At 41.2% G+C, this 23,271-nt stretch overlaps 2 protein-coding genes across 13 annotated transcripts in view; one reads left to right on the forward strand and one right to left on the reverse strand.

The window, feature by feature from the left end:
• The window catches only part of cbwd (COBW domain containing), a 90,565-nt gene extending 69,925 nt beyond the window's left edge, over positions 1 to 20,640 (reverse strand). The window contains exons 1-2 of one of the 12 annotated variants that reach the window (XM_041186627.1): positions 20,535 to 20,640; positions 19,937 to 20,171 (exon numbers count right to left, since the gene is read on the reverse strand). The gene's annotated coding sequence lies outside the window, so the exon portion shown is untranslated. Of the gene's footprint in view, positions 1 to 9; positions 113 to 1,721; positions 2,517 to 19,936; positions 20,172 to 20,534 lie in introns of those variants that run through there. The other 11 variants (XM_041186628.1, XM_041186631.1, XM_041186629.1 and 8 more) reach the window with 11 other exon arrangements.
• A 121-nt stretch (positions 20,641 to 20,761) lies between these two features.
• The window catches only part of dock8 (dedicator of cytokinesis 8), a 312,431-nt gene continuing 309,921 nt past the window's right edge, over positions 20,762 to 23,271 (forward strand). Inside the window, exon 1 of the mRNA XM_041186616.1 lies at positions 20,762 to 20,881. Coding sequence (XP_041042550.1) covers positions 20,832 to 20,881 — 50 coding nt within the window. The 5' untranslated portion in view covers positions 20,762 to 20,831. The remainder of the gene's footprint in view (positions 20,882 to 23,271) is intronic.

The following is a 23,271-nucleotide window of genomic DNA, read 5'->3' on the forward strand; positions in this document are numbered from 1 at the left end:
CCTTCTCACCTTGTCAAAACAGGTGTTGTTATCTGTGGAAAACACAGCTCAGTTGTCAATGGTGTGTTCAATACTCAACAGATCTGGCAAGAAATTTGAAAAATCTAAGCAGCTTAAAAATATAAAGCAAAAATATTAATCAATACAGCAGCACAGAACATTTTTTGTACAAGAAATCTTTTTGCCTACCTTATATACATAAAATCAATTATCAATTAGGATGCAGCAACAAAGTCAATTCAAGCAAAAACAGGTTCATCAAATTACGTTATGTTGTATTATATTATGTTATGATGGTAAGGCCAGTGTACTTAAACCATACTGCTCTTATGTTTAAAGGCAAAATTCACTCATTAAAGGGCAAGGAGTGAAAGGGATGGTGAGCACCATGGCAGAAACCTCTAAGAATATATTTTTTTAAATTAACAAAGTTTAGCAGCCACCTGGACTGAGGAAATTAGATGGCCGTGCAAGCCAGTAGGTTTGTACCATTAGTCATATTTTTATTGATTTGCACCATATGTTATTTGAAAGTGACTGCATTATCTGATTGTGCAGAAGTGAATAAAAGTGCATGCAATGACAATGCAAGACCAAAATGTGCTTATGTACTCATAATAGTGAACAAAACATAATAGTTGGTGGCCTGAAGCTCTTCCATCAGTGCCAATACTTGACACATGCACCAGCATAATAAAACACCTTGCAACATTTATAGAGAGGTGTGATTGAATATTATAGAACATTGGTGATGAATGGGTAGCGGGGTAGGTGGTTAATTAGTTACTATGGCAGGGATATGTCGTGCTGACTGAAATTCCTGAATTAATTTGGGAAGGAATTCTTACTGAGTCTAATTTCCAAAAGAGGATGTTACAAGACATGGCTCATGCTAACCAATTAGCTACATCCATAGAAATTAAGATGTTGTAATGAACTAATTTCTGGGCTGCTATTCAACACGTGCCAAGAACAATGGTGACTTATAACTCAGGCGATGCAGCATCTCTCACTGCTGCTACAGAAGCTTTGCGATCAAAATTCCGATTTGCAGCCTTGCTGGCTTTAACTCACTTGCCTGTTACATTGCTTCCTGAGGCAGGAATTTAAACACACCAATGCCTAATATTACAGACAAACACACACTTAGAGCAATCAGATGCCCCCTGCAGTTCCTGTGTGGATCATGAGCATCCAAACATTGGGAGTAACTTGGTACAGAAATCCTGATCAAACCAGCAAATATCCCTATCCACTTTGTATATATTTCCCCGAGGAGGCTTGTGGATCAAATGATGTGCTCTTCTGAGCCCCTGTTTAATCTAAACTACTGATGAGTGTGCTATTTAAACGAACTAATCTCTCTAATCTGCAGGCGGCTACTGTAATGGATTCTTGATATTTGTCCGAAAAGTATTATTGCTTTAACAATAGTACATTGTAAATAATAGTACAGCAATGCACTAGATTGCAGAGAGCAACATTTTAAAAGTACAGTAAGTGAGCATCCGGAATCACAAAACCCTCAGCACACCACACCAATCCCAGCACGGTTACATTAAGTAAATAGATCTCTCTCCAAGCTTTCCCAATTCACAAGACAACTTGTCAATTCAGCTCCAAGCTCAATGACACCAGTAGAAAGTCAGAATCACGTCTTCTTTTCTACATCTTATTTGCCTGCCGATTTTCTTTAAAGTTCACATCAATAATGAACTTACTGTTGGAAAGGAATCTGCAATAACTTCAGCGGAGCTAAGCCCGAGCTCACCCCTATGAATCTCCAGCTATCATTCTAGTTTTCCTGGAACTAACCAGTGAACATGAACAAAAGCCCTGCAAATGATGAAAATCCTCAGACACCAAGTGGGGCCCTGTTCAAATTCCTCACCGTATCGGGGGGACGGGGGATGCTTCACCCACTGGCTTGTGCTCTCCTTGCAGCTGCTGCTGCTGTTTCCGGTGTCACACGGCTTCAGCTCGGGCACTGAGCGGGCTGCGCCGAACGTTCCATTCGCGGCGGTGACCGTGCGCGAGGCCCCGAACCCCGGCGGCGGTGACCGTGCGCGAGGCCCCGAACCCCGGCGGCGGTGACCGTGCGCGAGGCCTCGAACCCCGGCGCCCACTCCAGCGTCCCGCGGGCGCCCCTGTTGCTCTGAAACCCCGCGACCAGATTTAGTTACATGTGCAGCCCTGACAGCCTCCAGTTCTCAACAATTTTCATTCCCTTGACATTCAATCCAATTAATTTCATTGTTCCATAATTTTTGTTTTAAATTGCAAGAGTAAAGCTTGGGGCTTGCTTCAAGATCGAAACATCTCAGTTGCAGCAGAATTTACAGCATGAAAAACGGGCCCAACGGATTTATGCTCCAGACGAGTCTCTACGCTGATGTTAGGGACTTGCTGCGCCTAAATATTTGGTTGTACATTTACGACCATTCAGAAATGGCGTACATAAGAACTAGGAGCAGGAGTACGCAATTCAGCCCCTGGAGCCTGCCCTGCCATTCAATACGATCATGGCTGATCTCATTTCGGCCTCAACTCCAATTTCCTGCCCTCTCCCCATAACCTTTCAACCCATTACTAATTAAAAATCTATCTCCTCCTTAAATTTATTCAGCGTCCTGACATCCACTGCACTCTGAGGTTGTGAATTCCACAGATTGACGATCCTTTGAGAAAAGTAATTCCCCCTCATCTCTGATTTAAATCTACCACCCCTTAGCCTAAAACTATGGCCTCTCGTTTTAGAGTGCCCCAGCAGGGGAAGCGTGCGCTCCATGTCTACTTTGTCTTTCCCCTTTAGCATCTTATATACCTCAATTAGATCTCCTCTCATCCTTCTAAACTCTGGTGAGTATAGGCCTAAACTGCTCAATCGCTCCTCAAGACAAGCCCCACATCTCTGGAATCAATCTAGTGAACCTCCTCTGAACCGCCTCCAATTCAACTACATCCTTCCTCAAATAAGGGGACCAAAACTGTGCACAGTATTCCAGGTGCGGTCTCACCAATGCCTTGTACAGTTGCAACAACACTTCCCTATTTTTATGCTCTAGTCCTTTAGCAATAAATGCCAGAATTCCATTTGCCTTCCTTATTGCCTGCTGTACCTGCATACTAGCTTTCAGCGATTCATGCACAAGGACACCCAGATCCCTCTGCACTGAAGCATTCTGAAGTTTCTCTCCATTTAAATAATAAGTCACCTTTTTATTCTTCTGACAAAAATGGATAACCTCACACTTATCCAAGTTAAACTCCATCTGTCAAATTTGGGCCCATTCACCTAACCTGTCCATATCCAAATTTGTGTTGGCTTATCTTTTGGCATGTGGGCAAGCTATTTTCATTTACTCATTCATATTTCGCTGGGTGCAAACGGTAAGAGCAAATTCATTAATAGTAAGGTTCCAGTATAAAACCAGCGTAAGTCACACAAGCTTCCTTTTAGAAAATCTGCACAATTCAGCTCTTAAACTGAAAATTACTTTTGGCCATAATGTTATAGCGCCATCTGTTGATAACTTGTTGATATCTGCTATCAGTACCGGGCAAGTCTTCAGCTCCTCAACAGATTGAAAGCAAAAGTAGACGGTACCCTTTGCAAAGAACAGGCAGGTTTCCAGGCAAATCATAAAAGCGCACAGATCTTTACGCTCAGGAACATCATAGAGCAGAGCCTAAAAAATCAGAAGCCACTTCATTGATTTCAAGAAGGCTTTCAATAGCACCCATCGGCAGTCACTTTGGTACGTAGCAAGACAGTAATGCATTCCGGAGCAATATACTAACATTTTCAAAGCCTCATACCAAGACTCTAGCTGCTGTATCAAAACCTACACAGGCACCATGGACTCTTTCAACATCATCAGAGGAGTACAGCAAGGCTGCATACTCTGCCCATTCCTTTTCCTCTTGGTTATTGATTTCACCATGAGGAAGGTGATAGTGGATGCAGACTTTGGCATACTCTGGCAATACCACTGGTTGACGGACCTGGATTTCGCTAACAACATCGCCTTGCCGGCTGAAGAATTGTGTGCGCTCAAAAACATGACCACCAGTCATGAGAGTAGCGACGTCAATGTTGGTCTATGCATCAGCTGCAAGAAGACCAAGACAGTGACAGCTGGACAGCAACAAGGCCCTGCAATCACCATCAGGCAAGAGAACATCAAGGATATTGACTTCCCCTACCTAGAAAGCAACATCTCCAGGGAGAGTGGTGTAAAGATCGACATCCACAGAAGAATTGGCAAAGCAGTATCAGTCTTCCAACGGCTCCACATAGTCTGGGCATCCAACACCATCAACATGGCCATGAAGCTGCGACACTACACGTCCATAATAATCCCAACTGCAATCTATGCCAGTGAGACATGTAAGAGAACAGCAAAGGTGTCAGGTGAGTTGGAAGTCTTTCACTAGTAAGATCCTGGGCATCACATGGAGAGACAACATCATCAATGAAGAAGTGCTACAGTGAACTGGTCAGAAGCCCCTGTGGGACATCATGATGGGGAGACAATTGAGACTGGTAGGACACATCTTTCGCCTCCTGATGATAGGCAGTAGAATGGACACCACTAGATGGAAAAAGAAGATGGGGCTGGCCAAAGAAGACCTAGCAAAGTACATTTAAGGAAGGCATTCAACAGCGGGACACCACCTGGCTGGAGCAAAAGGTGTTGCGATGGACTAGGGCCAGTGATGGAGTCTTGCTGCCCATTGTCCTGCATGGGACGAGAGGAACTAAGTCTAAGTTAATAACCATATAAGATTACTGTACAAATACAAAACATAAAAATGAAAGGCACCATTTAGTACTAAACAGGGAAAATTATCTGCACGACCATAAACGTGTAATTTTCAACAGGCTTTGCAGTTCTACGTTGCTTGTTAAAAGCGCTTTTTTTCTAAAATAAAATGAAGCATGGAAGGGATGAGTGGAGAGTCCAGATGGGTTCATGTAGATACCATCCAGATGCTACCATTATTCAGTTTGCCTCCCCCCTCTCTCCACCTCCCCCCTCTCCACCTCCCCCTCTCTCCACTATAGCCCAAGCCATGTTTAACCTCCTAACTTTCACATTAACCTCTTCTCCCTTTCCCCTTCCATTCGCTTTCCCTTCTACTTTCTTGCCATCTCCCTCACCCCTTCTCCACCCTTCCACTGCCATGCTGCACCTATACCCTGCTTCCTGAAGACAGCACTTAGTCGTGCAATCACAGAGATTAAATACTTTACAACGTTAAAAAATAAATTTTCACAATAGCTGATTAAAATCAGCATATTAGATTATAAAGAGTTTTGGACTTTATACAGTGGCAATTCAGTATGAATTTTTGATATATATATATTTTATATATTCGGGGTTCAGTATTTACATTTGATTATGTTGCAGAAAGCTGCTGATAAGATGTCACACATTCAACTAGTGGGTGTTGTTGTATGCCCATACTGTATTCAGGAGTATGGTGACTATGCACTCACATTTTCATATGAGTTTCTGATGCTCAAGATGATGCTTGGGAGGAGCTCCTGGTACCTCTTTATTATGACACAGCTGATGGTAAAGGCTGAGTAGCTCAAATCCCAAAGGGAATCTTGAAACAACTGTCATAGCCCATTTTTACAATTTGTATGTTTCGAGGTGCAGGCTTTGAATTCAGTAATAATAAAACCACTGAGTCTCAAGAGGTTTTTTATAAAACTAAATTAAACATTTATTAATACAAGAAAAGTTGTAAGCACATACATATGTCTACAAAATTACTGCTATAATAACTACAAAAATCACCTAATTAATCTGACTCTCTGTTACACCCCCATTAAGGCAACAGTAAAGCTCATAGATTTTAAAAGACCCCAGGCAAAGCACATTTGGCCTTACAAATTCAAAATAAGGTTCCTTGCAGACACAGTTGCAGGTGCAGGCTGGTTAGATCTTAGATGCCTCTGCCTTACACAAACTCCTTTCTGTTTATACCTAGCTTTTCTTCTGAATGTAAATTTTCCATTGTATCACCAGGCTGTTAAAGTTACATCTCTTAACAATAATATCATTTCATTCCACCAATTTTATTAGTAATCTGAAAAAAATAAACACATTGCTTGGCATCTTCTAGCTTGGTGCAAGATTTTACTCCCACTCTTGAATGCTTTATTCAACAAATGCAAATTTACACTTTACCTTTTAACCTTCTTACATTTATCGAATTAACATCTCAAAACTACTATACATCAAAGCACTCAGATTAGCTGCGTTTAATCCAATTAAGACACACACAGTCAAACGCATAGACACAGACCCTACTACAATTCCATTTTAAAAATAATTTCCAATAACATTATAGACATTAATATCTCTTCATGGCACTCTTGCCCACCTAGTGAGGACTTAAATCTGGTCCCGTCTATTGTTCAATGACCAACTCATGAACATTATCCTTGCTGGGGTGGTGGGGATAGGGTAGTGTGGGTAAGCCTGATCTCCTTGGAGTTAAGGTGGGGATAGGGTAGTGTGGGTAAGCCTGATCTCCTTGGTGTTGAAGTAACTCCAATTGAGCAACTGAATGTAAGTTCAGAGCTGAGTCTTTCAATCTTTCTCACCGGAGACAGGAGTAACGTTCAAGATTTGGAGTGTTGTTAATGTAGTACAACTATTCAAGCGATGGAAGAGGGATAAAGTTGGAAACTACAGGCCATAACCCAAACATGGGTGGTGGGGAAGTTACTGGAAACCATTATCAGGGGCAAAATAAAATTTCATTTGAAAAGACATTGGTTAATCAAGGGAAGTCAGTGTGGATTTATTAAAGGCAAATTATGCCTAACTTATTGAATTCTTTGATGAGGTAACAGAAAAGATAAGGTAATTGAGAACATAAAGGCAGTGCTGTGAATATACATATGGACTTTCAAAAAGCATGCAACAAAAAAACATGAAGCTTGTTAAGAAGATGGAAGCACATGGAATTAAGGTGAAAGTGGTAGTATGGATACAAAATTGGCTTAGCAACAGGAAGCAAAGTGTATTGGTGGAGCAATGTTTTTCAGACTGGGAAGTGGTTTGTGGCACTGTTCCCCAAAGGTCAGTTTTGGGTCCATTATATTTTCAATATTTGTAACTGACTAGTCTCGGGTATAGGGAGCAGCATTATAAAGTTTGCTGATGACATTAAATTGGCAAAATAGTAGATGGTAATGAAGATAGTTATAGACTTTAGGATTACACAGAATGGTGTAATGGACAGAAGCATGGCAAATGGAGCTCAATGCAGAAAAGTGTGAATTTATGCTCAATGAGTGGACGAATAGGGAAAGAAAGTATACTCTAAATGGCACAATTCTGAAAAGTGTAGATGAGCAGACAGATACAATCTAAAGGTGGCAGGGTAATTTAATAGGTGGTTAAAAAAGCACATAGGTTACTTTGCTTTATAAATAGAGGGATGGAATGTAAAAGCAAAGAGATTATGTTAGAACTTTATAAGTCTTTGGGTATAGGCCCCAGCTGATGTATTGTGGATAAGTCTCAGCAACCAAACTCCAGGAGAGATGTCAGGATCTGGAAAGCTCTATCTTAAAATGTGGTGGAAACAGATTTCATAAATAATTTTCAAAGGCAGTTGGACAGGTACTTGAGAATTATGATCTGAGAGAGTTAAGGGATAAAAACTAAGATGTGAGACTAAGTGCAACTGCTCTTTCAAAGACCCAGCACAGGGCTGAAGAGTCCCCTACTCTGCTGTGAGTTTCTATTATTTTATGATTCTAAGTCAAATCTTGTAGCTGAACCTGATAGGTATCCTACACTGCTTGATTGACCAACTAGTCTGATTCACTAATGGAAACTAGAAGGTTAGATTCATCAGTGGAGGCTGCAAATTCTTCTCACTCAGCTTCAGATAACTCTGCCAGTCAACGCTCTGCCAAATAATACAGTTTTCGATAGACTAATAGAGGAAAATTTATTGTTCCTTCATACTGTGCAGTACTTTGCACAGAACTAAGCTGTGTAGTTTTACCTGGTTAACTTTCTTCAGTGTCCTTGTGCACACTCATGAGTCATAAAATGAGACAGCACAGAAGGAAATTATTTGGTCCATTGTGCCTATGCCACCTCCCAGTTCCACTAATCTTCACCTAATTTCTCTGGATTTGGATAGGTGAGACATGGGAAGAGAATGTGCACTCCATATTAGGGAAAGAGAAATTCTGCGTTCAGAGACTGTTAAACATGGTGACGGATTTTCTTGCACGTATCCAGTTATCTTTATCATGAGAAACCCATTTTTGGAAAATTTGAAGGACATTGAATTTTGGACATTTTTCCTCCAACGCTATTTACAAAAGTTTGCAATATTATTTTGGATGGTGAATATGCTATTCTTCAAGAAACCATGGGTCAAGATCGCTGTTCAGTGGGAACACCTGGAGAAGAAAGAGATACTTTGTGTATCTAGATTAACAAAGAACTGTTGTTGCCAGGCTAAAGACTCTTGCTGATTGGTTAAAAACACATGGCCGAAGAGAAGCATTCTTTGAACATCTCAGTCTTTAAAAAAACTTTCAGGCAGAGTCAGTGAGAGTGTGTGTGTGTGTATGTGCCTTAGAAGCAGGCTACAAGAAAAGACTCTCTCCTTCCCTGTCTCTGCCCCACCTTTGTGTTAAGCATTCCTCAGTAATGTCTCATCAGGATAGCTCGTCTATTTCTTTGGAAGCCTGAAAAGTTGTGATAAATAAGAGTCAGCAAGGACAGTTTCACTAAAAACTCCATCTGAAGGAACTTCCAGACCTATCGTGACCAGAATTCTGTTAGATCAACAGCGTCAAGATCTCTACAAATTTGATCCTTTTAAAAGAAACGTTCCCATCCTCCAGCCTCTGCAGGGGATTGTGTTTGTTTTGTGTTTGTGTGTGAGTGTATGGGGATTCAAATATCTGTTTTTTAAATAAAGGAGAAAATCGTTACACTTCTAAACTACAACTTGTATGTTAATCAGTTTATTAACTTGTTTTAAAAAGAAGTTTGTTTTGTAATAAATCAATTATTTCTTTGTGTTTACTGAAAGTAGCCTGGTTAGAATCTTTTTATGCTAGGAATAACAATATCAAAGGTAAACAATTGGCCAGTTTTGTGGGTGAATTAAACATTTAAAATATTGTTCAACCTATGGAGAAGTGGGGCTAGAATTAACTGCGCACTCCTCCCATCATGATCCATAACACTATACAGATTGCTCTCCAGCCTATTCTTTGGCAAGGTTATCATTGTTTTCCTTGGTATTAATGTTAGACTATTGGGTCTTTAGGTTTTATACTACTTTCGAATTCTGTATAGGAGAAAAGGGTGGATATTTTAATTGTTGCAGTATTTGATATGTTTCTAAATGTCATGCATGATGTTGCAAAACATTCCACAGAAAACCAAAATAATTGTGGCTGTAAGGGACATAATCTGAAAAATCATAAATCCTAATAAACTCAAGTATCTTGAATTCTTTTTTGCAAGTACATATCCCCAGCTTGGTACTGGCCATCATGTTTGAAATATATATGGGACCAACTGAATTCTAATGTGCCAATACTAATTCATGTGAGCAATTGAAATTAATGTCCACATGGTTATTTATTCAATAATTTATGCTTACACTAAAAACACTCTGCCCATATAGTGGTTGATCTGGAAACAATATAGTGTGGACTGGATGTTACTACTATGCTTTGCACATTACCCATTGAATACAGGAATGTGGACTCAATGATAGGGTCCTGTATAAATTGGGTTTCCACAGTGCCAATTTGTTTTCTATTTGGCAAGAATCCTAAGCATGAAGTTGCTCAGTTTGATCTAAATGTGATAACCTCAATGGCAGAGACCATAAGAATGGTTGCTGCTATAAAGGTGGGGTCAGGGTGAAATTATTTCAGTTCAGGAAAGCATACTGTTAAATCACATAGTTAGGGCACAGTAATGGGCACTTTGCTCTATAACTGGTCGTGTTATACTTGAAAAAGCTTGAAATGGCAGTAGATGTCCAAATTAGAAAATTATCCATTTCTCAGTACTTTTTTCTGTTATCAGTGTCAGTAGAATGACCCATCAAGTTTTGTAAAGCAAAAACAGAATATGCTTTAAATACTTAGCAAGTCTAGCAGCATCTGTGGAAAGAGAAACAGAGTTTCCTTTGAATAAGTTTTTGTAAAATTTTTGTTTTTTCCTATAGGAAATATGGAGCCAAGAATGTTTGGGCCCAAAAGTGTTGCGACAGCGCAAGTTACCTTTAAGGGGCCTAAAGGTGGGCAATCTTGGAGGACTCAGGAACATTAAGTTTTCACTCAGAATCCAGGATCATCCAATTCATGTGGATTCCTCAAGCAGGTGGAACACCTATCCGACACAAATATGGCACCCCCCCCCCCCCACCCGCCCCCCCACCCCACCTCCTTGATTTCCATGGAAATTAGAGCAGGCTATATGTAAAATAGCCTTCCCAAACTGATTGTGTTAGTTTCTTGCTGGATGAGTCAGTTAAAATGACCCCATCCTAACCCCAGAAATACTAACCAGAACTCAGTTTTCCTTGTGTTACGATCTCCATAGAGACCATTAATGTTGAAAAGGAAATTTAAGTTTCTAGTTAATAGCTGAGAAATATCACTCAACAAGATTTCATTTTTTAAGATTTTTACTGTAACAAATAACTAAAACAGTATTAAACACTATTTTGCATACAATTTATTCCTTAAACTACAGAAAGGAATGTTGCTCTTTTATATTTATCACACATCTGCTGCTCTCCCGAAAGAATTACTGTCCTTAAATCAAACAGTCCACAGTCACTTCCAGTTTCCAATGAATCTCCTGGATTCCTTTGAAGGCTGCAAAATGCATTTCTTCAACCAGAGACCATCTGCCTCCCATATCTGGCTCCGGTAATTCACAAATAACCTACAGCCTCCTCTATGATGACAACACCAACTGTTTTTTTTCCCTCCCTCTCTTTTCCTTCTGCCCAAAATCTTGGAGCCAGACTGTTTATTGTTAACATAGCTGTCTTTGCCCTCTGTTCCCAGGTGGGAGAACTTCACTCCTTGCTCAGCAGATCCCTAGACTAAGCCAAGCTTATTCTCAGGCATAATTCAGATAGCCACATCATCGCCTTCATTTTAAACTAAATTTAAAGCTCTAAGCTTTTGGACAGATGGAAAAGAGAGGAAGGAAAAAAAAACATAATAAGCCTATAAATCTCGTAGTTGTAACACCTCCCCCTAAAAAAGTCAAAAGTCATCACCGTTGCGATGTTTTCATAAACACTTTCCAAAATATAACAACTTATAATATTCTAACAACCAACTTTCTACATACAGTACAAGAAACATTCTCCCCTTCTCCTGCAGTCACATTTTTCATTAAACAGTCCATCGTGACAGCATCATGATGGTTTAACCTGTATAAACCAAACATACGTAACAGAACTTAAAGTCCCCTCTATGTTATTCTTAAAGTTCTTCCTTTCATATGACCAAGAATTGGTTTCGTTGCTAGTAGCTCATTTCACTTGATGATTAAAGCATTGTTTCCTTGTCTTCAGTTAAAAGGTGCCACAATTACTTCAGTCTGGGAAATATTGTCAAGATCAATATTGCTGACTTCTGTTAGAATCGTATCTCTCAAGACTGAAGTTTTCTTTCACAAAATAGAAGGATTTGGCATAATCTGGATGCTAACCTGGGGTATTTTTAAAAGAAAGTCAGAAGTTCACCTTGGAACTTTCCAAGAAAGCACCTGGCCTATATGGTACTTGAGAAGGAGTTGTTTGTTTGAACTGCAAAGCCCTTTACTTAATGAAAATTTGAGAGACAAAAAAAGACAATCACATGGGAAAGAGAGAAAAAAAAAGTTGTGAACCTGCTAGTTTGGAAGGCAGTTTTGTTGGAGAACAAGCTGAGAAGCTTTTCTGGCTCCCTCTCTCTACCTTGCCTAAAATTGTATGGGGCTATCAACCTGTAGCCTGAGTGTAGCCAGTCTGCATTTGGATCTGCAAAGCTGAGAGTTGGTGAGAACTTCCAGGCATTCACCAGGACCACACAAGAGAACTACAGGTCGACAGCATTGAGACCCTGCAGACTTTATCCTTTACTTTATATACTTTTTTAAATTCATTCACAGGATGTAGGCTTCGCTGGCTGGGCTAGCATTTATTGTCCATCCCTAATTGCCCTTGAAAAGGTGGATGCCTTTTTGAACTTCTGCAGTCCATGTGGTGTAGGTACACCCACAGTGCTGTTAGGAAGGGAGTTCCAGGAATTTGACCTAGCACTAGTTAAGGAATGGCGATACATTTCCAAGTCAGGATGGTGAGTGACTTGGGGAACTTCCAGAAGGCAGATGGTGGTGTTCCCACCTATCTGCTGCCCTTGTCCTTTTAGATGGTAGCAGTCGTGGGTTTGGAAGGTGCTGTCCAAGCAGCCTTGGTGAATTCCTACAGTGCATCTTGTAGATGGTACACACAACTGCTACTCTGCGTTGGTGGTGGAAGGAGTGAATGTTTGTGGATGTGGTGCCAATCAAGCTGGCTTTGTCCTGGACGGTGTCCAGCTTCTTGAGTGTTGTGGGAGCTGCACTCATCCAGGCAAGTGGGGAGTATTCCATCATACTCCTGACTTGTGCATTGTAAATGGTGGACAGGCTTTGGAGAGTCAGGGGGTGGGTTACTCGTCACACAATTCCTAGCCTCTGACCTTTCTTGTAGCCACAGTATTTATATGGCTAGTCCAGTTCAGTTTCTGGTCAATGGTAACCCCCAGGACGTTGATAATGGGGGGTTCAGTGGTGGTAATGTCATTGAACATCAAGGGGCGATGGTTGGATTCTCTCTTATTGAAGATGGTCATTGCCTGACACTTGTGTGGCACGAATGTTATTTGCCAAATGTCAGCCCAAACCTGGATATTGTCCAGGTCTTGCTGAATTTGGACATGGACTGTTTCAGTATGTGAGGAGTTGTGAATGGTGCTGAACATCATGCAATCATCAGCAAACATCCCAGTTTCTGACCTTATGATAGAAGGAAATTCATTGATGAAGCAGCTGAAGATGGTTGGGCCGAGGACACTACCCTGAGGAACTCCTGCGATGATGTCCTGGAGCTGAGATGACTGACCTCCAATGACTGCAACCATCTTCCCTTGTGTTAGATATGACTCCAACCAGTGGAGAGTTTTCCCCCTGATTCCCATTGGCTCCAGTTTTGCTAGAGCTCCTTGATGCCATACTCTGTCAAATGCGATTTTGATGTCAAGGGCAGTCACTCTCACCTCACCTCGGGGGTTCAGCTCTTTTGTCCAGGATTGAACCAAGGCTGTTATGAGGTTAGGAGCTGAGTGGCCCTAGTGGAACCTAAACTGGTCAGTGAGCAGGTTATTGCTAAGCAAGTGCTGCTTTTTAGCACTGTTGATGACCCCTTCCATTACTTTAATGATGATGGAGAGTAGACTGATGGGGTGGTAATTGACCAGGTTGGATTTGTCCTGCTTTTTGTGTATAGGACATACCTGAGAAGTGTTCCACATAGCGGGGTAGATGCCAGTGTTGTAGCTGTACTTGAGGCATGGCAAGTTCTGGAGCACAAGTCTTCAGTACTATTGCCAGAATATTGTCAGGGTCCATAGCCTTTGCAGTATCCAGTACCTTCAGCCATTTCTTGAAATCATGTGGAGTGAAGCAATTTGGCTGAAGACTGGCATCTGTGATGTTGGGGAGATGGGTCATCCATTTGGCACTTCTGGCTGAAGCTTGCAGAAAATATTTCAGCCTTATTTTTTGCACTGATGTGCTAGGCTCCTCCATCATTGAGGATGGGGATATTGGTGGAGCCTTCTCCTCCAAAGAGTTGTTTAATTGTCCACCACCATTCACAATTGATGTGGCAGGACTGCAGAGCTTAGATCTGATCCATTGTAGGATCACTTAGCTCTATCACTTGCCGCTGTTTGGCACACAAGTAGTCCTGTGTTATAGCTTCACCAGGTTGGCATCTCATTTTTAGGTATACCTGGTGCTGCTCCTGGCATGCCCTCCTGCACTCTTCAATGAACCAGGATTGACCCCCTAGTTTGATAATAGTGGTAGAGTTGGGGATATGCCAGGTCATGAGGTTGTGTCCGAGTATAACTCTGCTGCTGCTGATGGCCCACAGCGCCTCATAGATGCCCAGTCTTGAGTTGCTAGATCTGTTCAAAATCCCATTTAGCATGGTGGCAGTGCCACACAACACAATGAAGGGTATCCTCAATGTGAAGGCAGGACTTCGTCTCCACAATGGCTGTGCGGTGGTCACATTATGTGGTGGTGAGATTGCCGTTGTCATTTCCAGTGCCTAGGTTGATGCCAGGTGGTCCGTCCAGTTTCATCTGTTTTTGTGACTTTGTAGCGGTTTGTTACAACTGAGTGGCTTGCTTGGCCATTTCATAGAGCATTTAAGAATCAACCACATTACTGTGGGTCTAGAGTCACATGTAGGCCAGACTAGGTAAGGACATTAGGTTTCCCTCCCTTAAGGACATTAGTGGACCACATGTGTTTTTGCAACAATCGACAATGGTTTCATGGTCATCATCAGGCTTTTAATTCCAGTTTTTTATTGGAATTCAAATTCCAACATCTGCCGTGGCAGGATTCAAACCCAGGTCCCCAGAGCATTACCCTGGGCCTCTGGAATACAATCCAGCAACAATACCACTATACCATCGCCTCCCTTTGGGGCCCATCCTCCAAAGGCCACCACTGCAGAAACAAAAATAAAAATACCTGGAAAAACTCAGCAGGTCTGACAGCATCTGCGGAGAGGAATACAGCTAATGTTTCGAGTTCATATGACTATCAATAGAACTAAGGAAAAATAGAAAAGAGGTGAAATATAAGCTGGTGAGACACTATTTGTTTGTCTGTGCATGTGTGCTGGGGGAATTCTTTAGGGAGAGATAGATGGTTATACTTCCTGATTATAATTGTGTGTTAACGAATACTTGCAGCTTGTTAAAAGAAGTTTTGTTTCAAATTAAATTAATCATTCTGAGTTTTTGAAAGAAGCCTGTTCAAAGTCCCTTCTTCTGGGTACTAGAGGTATAGGTACACAATTGGCAATTTTGGTGAGAAAATTAACTATTTAAATTAATGGTATGTCCTGCAGAATAGTGGGGCTTGATAATTCGTGCGCTCCTCCCAACCTGTTCGTAACACTTCTGATGGTCCCTCTGGCTTTTGAATCCCAGCAAGTGTAAAGTGTTGACTCAGAAGAAATTTTCTGTCATAATGTTTTTTTTTACACTCTAGATTCGGTGTTTCCTTTTTTTCCTTTAACATCAGTCTATAATCCACTTGGCCCAAGTTTTAATGTTTATCTCCTTTTTCTTTCATGGCTGTATGTTTTTTAATATCCAAATTTGAAAAACATGTCTTATCTAATTAACCATCCAAGTCATCTTCCTCCTGTTTAAATGTGGGTTATGATTCTCCTATGCTGCTTTAAGGGTCTCATTCAGATTATGTCTGTGTTCTGATAAAAATTTCTTATATTCTTTATTAATTAGCCCTTGCATTCTTTTACCTTCATTCTGCTTTTCAGCGTCCCACCTAGCACAAGTTTTGTCCTATTTATTTTAAGTTCCAAAACTTTAATGCGTCCTCGTAAATCCTCGTTATTCCATGGTAACAGCATCAGTTAGAGCCAAGTCATTTTAGTTTAAGGCACTGTCTCTCTCTGTTTGTCCATTAGCCAGGAACACTTCTGCTGTATTCTATTTTGACATCTGTGGCTTAGAATCTGCAGGCAAGTTCAGAGCGGACAAATTCAGTTCATATATATATATATTATATATATATGACTTTAACTCTTTGTTGCCAGTCAGAGGTCTCAACGGTTCTCCTCCCTCAGAAGCCTGAGATTTTGACTTTTTGAACACACCTTTAGACAAAACAATATTTTCTACAGCAGGATTATAAATAGTTCATGTTTGTTTTTGGTGTAATCAGTTTCAATGTACTTGCCTACCATCCCTGGAGATGGTAGCACTTTATATCACATTAGGTAATTTCCTAGTATAAAATCAACATCATTAATCTGCAATTTTGACACCACTCCAACAATAACAGACAATTTGTCTAAAGCACATTTTAAATTTATCTACACAATGAAACAGGTAAACAAATTCCACCAATGCCTTTACCAATACACTTTTATTTAGTGAATTCTCTGGATAGAAATTCACATCCTTTGCTAACATCAAGCTTTCAGCCGGCCACATATCCCTCAGAATACCTTTTTGGCTCCTTTATCAGAAAAAAAGGAATTACTTCTCCCTCATATATAAAACTCCTATAATCTTTCATGCTCTGAGAGTTATACTCACAATAAGTACATTAGATTGTATCAGTTTATCTCAAGTTTCACTCATTTTCTGGAGAAACACTAGACACACCAATGAAAGCTACTGGCTTAACTTTCAACTTCTAGTAGTCAGCTTTCACATGCCCTGTTTTATGGTAAAGGTATCATTGTCATATTTACATACAAAACTCATATTTATCCTCCAGAGTGTCTTTTCCACTATTCTGAGAAGCATCTGTATCTTCAGGTCTGCTATCCCTCTCAAGGAAAGTAGTGTTCTGTTCATCATCGCTTCTCTTATCTCTCCAGTTTCTGTGTGGGTTTTCAAACAAAAGTTTGCTGCCACCTATGTGTTTGTGGGATTGTTCATAACTATCAGCCAAAACTGCAGCTTCCCTTTTTTTTTAGAAACTTTACAGTCTTCTCAGTGGGACTTAATTCCTAAATTAATACTGTTTTTAAATTCCTCCATGAACAACATCTCTCTAAGGTTTTCAAAATCTTGATTCTGCTTCATCACCCTATACTATCAATACTAATTCTTTTTCTCAAGCAAATTCAACAAAAGCCTGATTCTGTTTCTTCCTCAAATTTCTAAACTTATGCCGAGAAGTTTCTGGGACTAAATCATATGCCTTTAAGCACAGCAGTCTTAACCGTATCATAATCTGCAGATGGTTCATCTGAAAGAGTTGAATAAACCTCCAATGCTTTCCCTACCAAACACTCTGTAATAAATCACCCAAATTTCTCTAGGCCACTATAACTTGGTAGCTATTTTTTCAAACAAGGCAAAAAACATTTCAATCCCTTCCTCACTAAATTTAGACACTGGGTAAATATTCCTTGTTAAATCAAAGCTAGTAGATATATCTGACCCATCAACAAACCTGCCTGCTCCTCCCTGTTCACATAATTAATGCTTTTCCCTATCCAGTTCAAATCTCCTGACTTTTTCTCTTTGACACTCACTGTTTTTCACTTTATCTTCCCTTTGTAATGCAATTTGAGTTATCGCATTTCTCTTTTTCTCTATCTTTCCAAATCGAGTTGCATCATTTGTAACTCAGTCTGAGCTAACCCAATCTGTGTTTTATCTGGATTACCTTTTTCTTCCTCAGTGTTGAAGTGTTGAGGCAATATCTCAACTATTTCTTATTTTTTAGCACTTACTTTTAAATCAATTTCTAACTTTTCTGCTACTGCTTTAAAATTGACCTTTGTTAACTGTTATAATGCACTTAAAGATAAGTCCTCTCTTTAGAGGGAAGCTTCTGCAATAGGCATAGCCATTTTTAACTTATCGATAGATACAGCAAATATCCCTGAAATCTTGAACATGTAGACCTCTGCCCAAACCCAGTGTATTCTTCTCAGCTTGTGGATTTGAAATCCCACAAGAGTCCCCAAATTGTTACAATCCTGGTAGAGACCAATAACGTTTAAAAAGAAACTTGAACTTCCAGCTAATAGCTGAAAAGGGTGATATAACAAGATTTCACGTTTTAATATTTTTACTGTAACAAATGACAGAAAACACTTAACTAAACAATACCTTAAATGACAGAAAGGAACCTTCCTCTTTTTTACTTACCACACATTCCACTCGCCACAGAACTACAGTCCTTATGACAAACAGTCCACAGTCACTTCCAGTTTCCAATAGGTTCATGTTTTGCCATTTTGCCAAGGAGTAACTTTGAATGACCATGTCTAGGTGCTTCCCTCAGTTTTCAGATAGTTTTCCAAACCCACTACTAGCAGTGGTGATTCCTTTCCACCCCCGGCTATGCCAGGATGAATATCCTGAATTCCTTAGATGGCTGTGGAATGTGTCTTTTCGAATAGAGTCCATCTTCCTCCCACATTCAATCTGAGTAGCTCGGGAAGAACCTGCAGCCTCTGCTGACCACACCAACTGTTGAGCTCCTCACCACCCTCTCTTTTCCCTCTGCCCAAAAGCTTGGAGCCAGCAAATCTATTTACTATTAACACAGCTGCTCTTGCCCCTTGTCCCCAGGTGTGAGAGCTTTGCACCTTGCTCAGCCAGTCCTTTGCCTCAGACAGGTTTGTTGTCAGGCCGGAATTCAAAATATTCACAAGGCCTCCTCCATTTTAACCTAAGTTTAAAGATACAGTTCAAAACATAATAATCCTATAAACCTCATAATTGCAAGTAGCAACGTGAAACCTGCCAACACTAGGCCTTTGCTCAATTACTGCAAACATTATAATAAATAAACATAAAAGGACTAGATTTACCTCTAAGTGTCTTACAAGTTCAGATTGTCGATGTACCCTTTCACCAGGTTACTAATTCATGTCAAAATTATTTTTGTGTTTTTTTAAATTAAATTTGCATTTTCTTATCTTTATCTCCATGGATTTCAGCATGAGAAAGGCATATCCTGTAAACTGATGCTTTCTTCATAATTTGAAAGGCACCTCCCAGTGTGTCATATCTTATCTTCCTAATTGATGCAGTCTACTCAAGCACAAAACCCTCAAACACTGTATATTACAAAGTGTTGGGATGTCTTGCAGCCAGCATTTAATATAACCAGTGGCACCGACAGGGCAGCAACCCTGCACGCCACCCTGCATGATGCTGAATCCAAGCTCTAGTACAGCTGTACCCACTCCATTGAGCTTCCAGAAGTAGTACCACGTGAGCATAACACACAGAAGGTGAAATAAATGGTGAGTGCAATGGAGGAACAGGAACTTTGATCTCAGAGGACCAGTTCACTTCCTTCCTCAGCTGCAATATTTGGATATTTAGACCTCGCTCGGACTGCTTATAAAAGAAAATTGCTGTCTAATTGAGCTAACTTATATGAGTCACTCACATCTGCCTAAGATATCCAGCAAAGCCTGGCCAGAAATGTTGAGGAGTCCATTAGTATTTATACAGTCAAGCAGGCATATTTTTCTGGTCTGTGATCCATGATGGAGCATTCAGCGATTCCAGGGGCATTTATGAAGACTACCTCCCCACTCCTTCCCACCACCCCCCCACCCCGCAGCCCCCTGCCATCACCACCACCTCCTCTGACATCAGCTTACCCCTACATTAAACCTAAACTAAATCCTTCAGTTCTCAGCCAGCTCACTCACAGGTGGTACTATTGAGACACTCTTGGTGATGAATATTGAAGTTCCCTACCCAAAGTACATTCTATGCCCTTAATGCTTCTTCCAAAAACAATTTATATTTCTGTTGTGCCTTTAATGTAATCAAACATCCCAAGGTGCATCACAGCAGTATTATAAAGTAAAATTAAACACAAAATCATTAATTTCATGATTCCACTCTATTCTATACACCAAGCCACAAAAGGCAATATTAGGGCAGAGGGCCTCATGGTTTTAATATGGAGAAATACTGATTCACCAGCTCAGGGAGGACGATAAGTGGTAATCAGCAGGCCCATGTTTAACCTGGTGCCATCAAACTTAATGAGATCCAGAATCAATATTGAAGACTCCCAGGTCCACTTCCTCCCGAGATATACCATTGTACTCTCACCTCTGGTGGTATCTGTTTTGGCGGTGAGCCAAGACGTCCCTGGAATGCTGACGGAGGCATCAGGTATGATTCTATCAGTATTACTATGTCAGCAGACTGTTGCTTGACTCGTCCTGTGGGACCACTCTTCAGATTTTGACCCAAGTCCCTAGATGCCAATGAGGAGAACTTTGCATGGTTGACTTGGCTGAATGTGTCTTTGTCTTTCGCAAGCGAGCAGCTTTCAGTAAACTGCCTACACATTAAGAAGCATAAAGAAAGCGGTTTGTTGGATTTAATAATATTTTATAGTTTGAATTAATTTATTGTGTGCATCCCATAACAATTCAAACCAATTGAACTGGAGTTTGATTCTACGTAATTAATATCAGCTATATATATATATATATATATGATTCCATACAGGTACAGAGCCAAACTGAATATATCTTATATGAAGTAAATGATAATAATATGTACGTTTGTCCAATTTTTAAAAACACAAATACATTTCGTTTCGAAACGAAAGGTGTAGTTTACTCTTTTTCTTTAAGTGCAATTTCCACTTCACAAACGCAAGTTTCCCAGACTGGAGCTCCAGCAGTCACCGATTTCTTACCGGATATTTAAGCACTGCTAATATCACCGTGACCCTCTGAAAGCGGCCAGCGAGCAGAATCGAATATCACCGAACAGTCTGATCGCGTGTATTCCCTCTGAAGTGACTCGACCTTAAATCTCGACCTGCTGGCAATTGTCCAGAACACAAGCCAGTCCCCTCAAATACAATTGGCTCTCGGGTAGGAGAGAAAGGTGAAAATGCGGAAGTTTCCACCCCGGTTTGGCATTTTAATCATTAGATCGCAACATTGACATCTTTTCTCGACGGCATTCCCAGGATATAAACACAAGATCTATGGCCACTCTAAATTCAGAGCGGAGAGCTTTTGCTCAGAGAATCAACAGGTGAGACATTGTTTATGTAAATTATTCCTGGTTATTTTTTGACCAAGTTGGTAAAGATTAACCTTCCCGTAGAAATGCAGAACTCTGCAGAAGGGCAGGATAGCACACGCAGCCGCCAGCGACTTTCATGCTGCAGTTGTGTTTGCACTGGGTGTTGCTATCCTCACGATATATGTAACCTCAAGCTATTTTTTGCCCGTACCGAAATACCACTTTAGACGGTTTCACTATTTTTTTAAAAAATGCTTTCAAAGCCAAATTTTAACATGGAGTAGTTGTGTTATAAACCATGTGAGCCGGATGACGATCATGTGTTTCGACCAGCTAGTTTGACTGTACTTAACTAGAAATACTTTCCTTCACTCAAAAGCACAGACCATTGATTCAACAGAGTCCACAGCTGTCAGGAAATGTTAGGGGGTGAATTTATTAACGAGCGACATAGACTAGCAACTTACTTAAATATATGGAATCCAAATTACTTTTATGAGAAAAGGTCTACACAAGCTTTTTTTATATATAGGGAATGATTAATACTTTGGTGCTCTGAATGACCACGGAATTAGAGTACAGCTTGACTCAGTTGACAGCCTTCTTGCTTCAGGGTTAAAAGTTTCTGGGTTCAATACCTACCCATCAACCACCGCACAAGAGGTTGAGATAGTGGAGTCTTGGGAAGTGCGGCAGGGTCAGAGTTGCCCCTGTATTGGACATGACATTAAATGAAGGTCTGGTGAACTGGGTGTATCTGATCCAATGGCTGAAAATAAATTACCATTTGTACGTACAGGATTTTATTGTGTTTACCTAGATTAGACCATGCCAGAAGGCAGTATATGAGTTCCAAATTTGCTCTTTCTTGCTTATTAGTAACAATGTAATTTGCCTCTGAACATTCATCATATCACTGGCATGAGATTTGGGACGGAATCGTCCCAGGTTCGCACTAAGTGCAGTAGCGGGCGGGAAAAGGAGGTTTTACCCGCTGGCCACAATGGCAGGTTTTTGCACTGTATCGTCCCATTCCTGCCGCATCCTGCCTCATTAATAATGCACTCCCGGGAAACACACTGGATTGCTGGCAGGGCGGCCTCTGAAACCCCAGCCCGCTGACACCGCAGGCCTTCAGTGAGCTGGGCACCATATTTAAAGGGTGCCCCTGCACAGAGCTAGCTCTCCCTAAGGCATTGGAAGGTGCCGCAAGGTCATGGCTGTAACAGGATGGAAACATGCTGCACTGAAATTTAGCGACAGCTCCCTCAGGTGCCTACTGGACATAGTGGAGGCCCACCATGATGTCCTCTACCCCAGCTCTGGGTGAAGACCAGCAAGCAAGGTCGTCAATCCAGCATGGGAGGTGGTGGTCAGTGCTAATACCCTGCATAAGAGAATAGCCACCCAGTTCCAAAAGAGGATGAATGATCTCTGTTCTGCCAGTGTAAGTCACTCTTCTCATCATTCTCACTCTCAAACCCATTACACGTCCACAGGGATCTCATTCACTGCCAGTTCATAGGACATCATCATTCACTCTCTCATGCACCTTCATCTGCCCTGTGGATCATGTCCTCATTCTATCCAATGGCACCACTCACCACCCACACATGCCAGGCATCCTTCTTATCTGACTTGGCAGACATCCTGCTTACACTCTATCCATCTCTATTCATGCAGGACAAGCTGGCAAACAACAAGAGAGAGAGGTCACAAACTGGTGGAGAAAAGCCTGAAATCAAGGTCCTCACAGACTTTGAAAATAGAGTCATCCAGCTGGTGGTGAGGATCTGGACCATTCCTGTGCTGATGCTGACAATGAGATCAGTGCTGCTCCACCAAGTGAGGATCCAGCAATGCAACATCCATCAGACAACCATGCTGTGAGTGATGTGTCCTGTTTCACAGGCCACTGCCATGCATTAATTATCTCTCCTCCCTTTCGCAGGCACACCTGGGAAGCAGCCGAGGGGGGTCCATGACCCAACTCCTCAACTCAAGCCCGAAGACATTGGAAGAAGAATCTGATGACGCCCTCATTGAAGACCCATCACTGCACTCACCCACACCCTCCACCAGTGCAGAGATGTACTCCCTGATGGGGCCTGGTTCTAGAGTAGCCTTGGGGTCACAATCTAGTGAGCACATTGTATTGTCTGATCCACAGCAGGTGCCAATAGGGCCTTCCCAGTTTTCCGGCATACCAAAGGCCAGAAATCCGCTGAATCTGAGTCAAATGAGGAGCCTCTGGAATCTGTCATTCCTCAGTTGCTGGAGCTGCAAAGGCAAGCTCGGGAACATCAGGAAAGGATATCTGCTGCACTCCTCAGATTGCAAGGCACAATGGAGGAGTCCATCTGCCTTCAGTCTGAGATGATAGCACCGGCACGCCAATG

This window comes from Carcharodon carcharias, chromosome 4 (genome assembly GCF_017639515.1).
Source record: "Carcharodon carcharias isolate sCarCar2 chromosome 4, sCarCar2.pri, whole genome shotgun sequence".
Classification (NCBI taxonomy): domain Eukaryota; kingdom Metazoa; phylum Chordata; class Chondrichthyes; order Lamniformes; family Lamnidae; genus Carcharodon; species Carcharodon carcharias.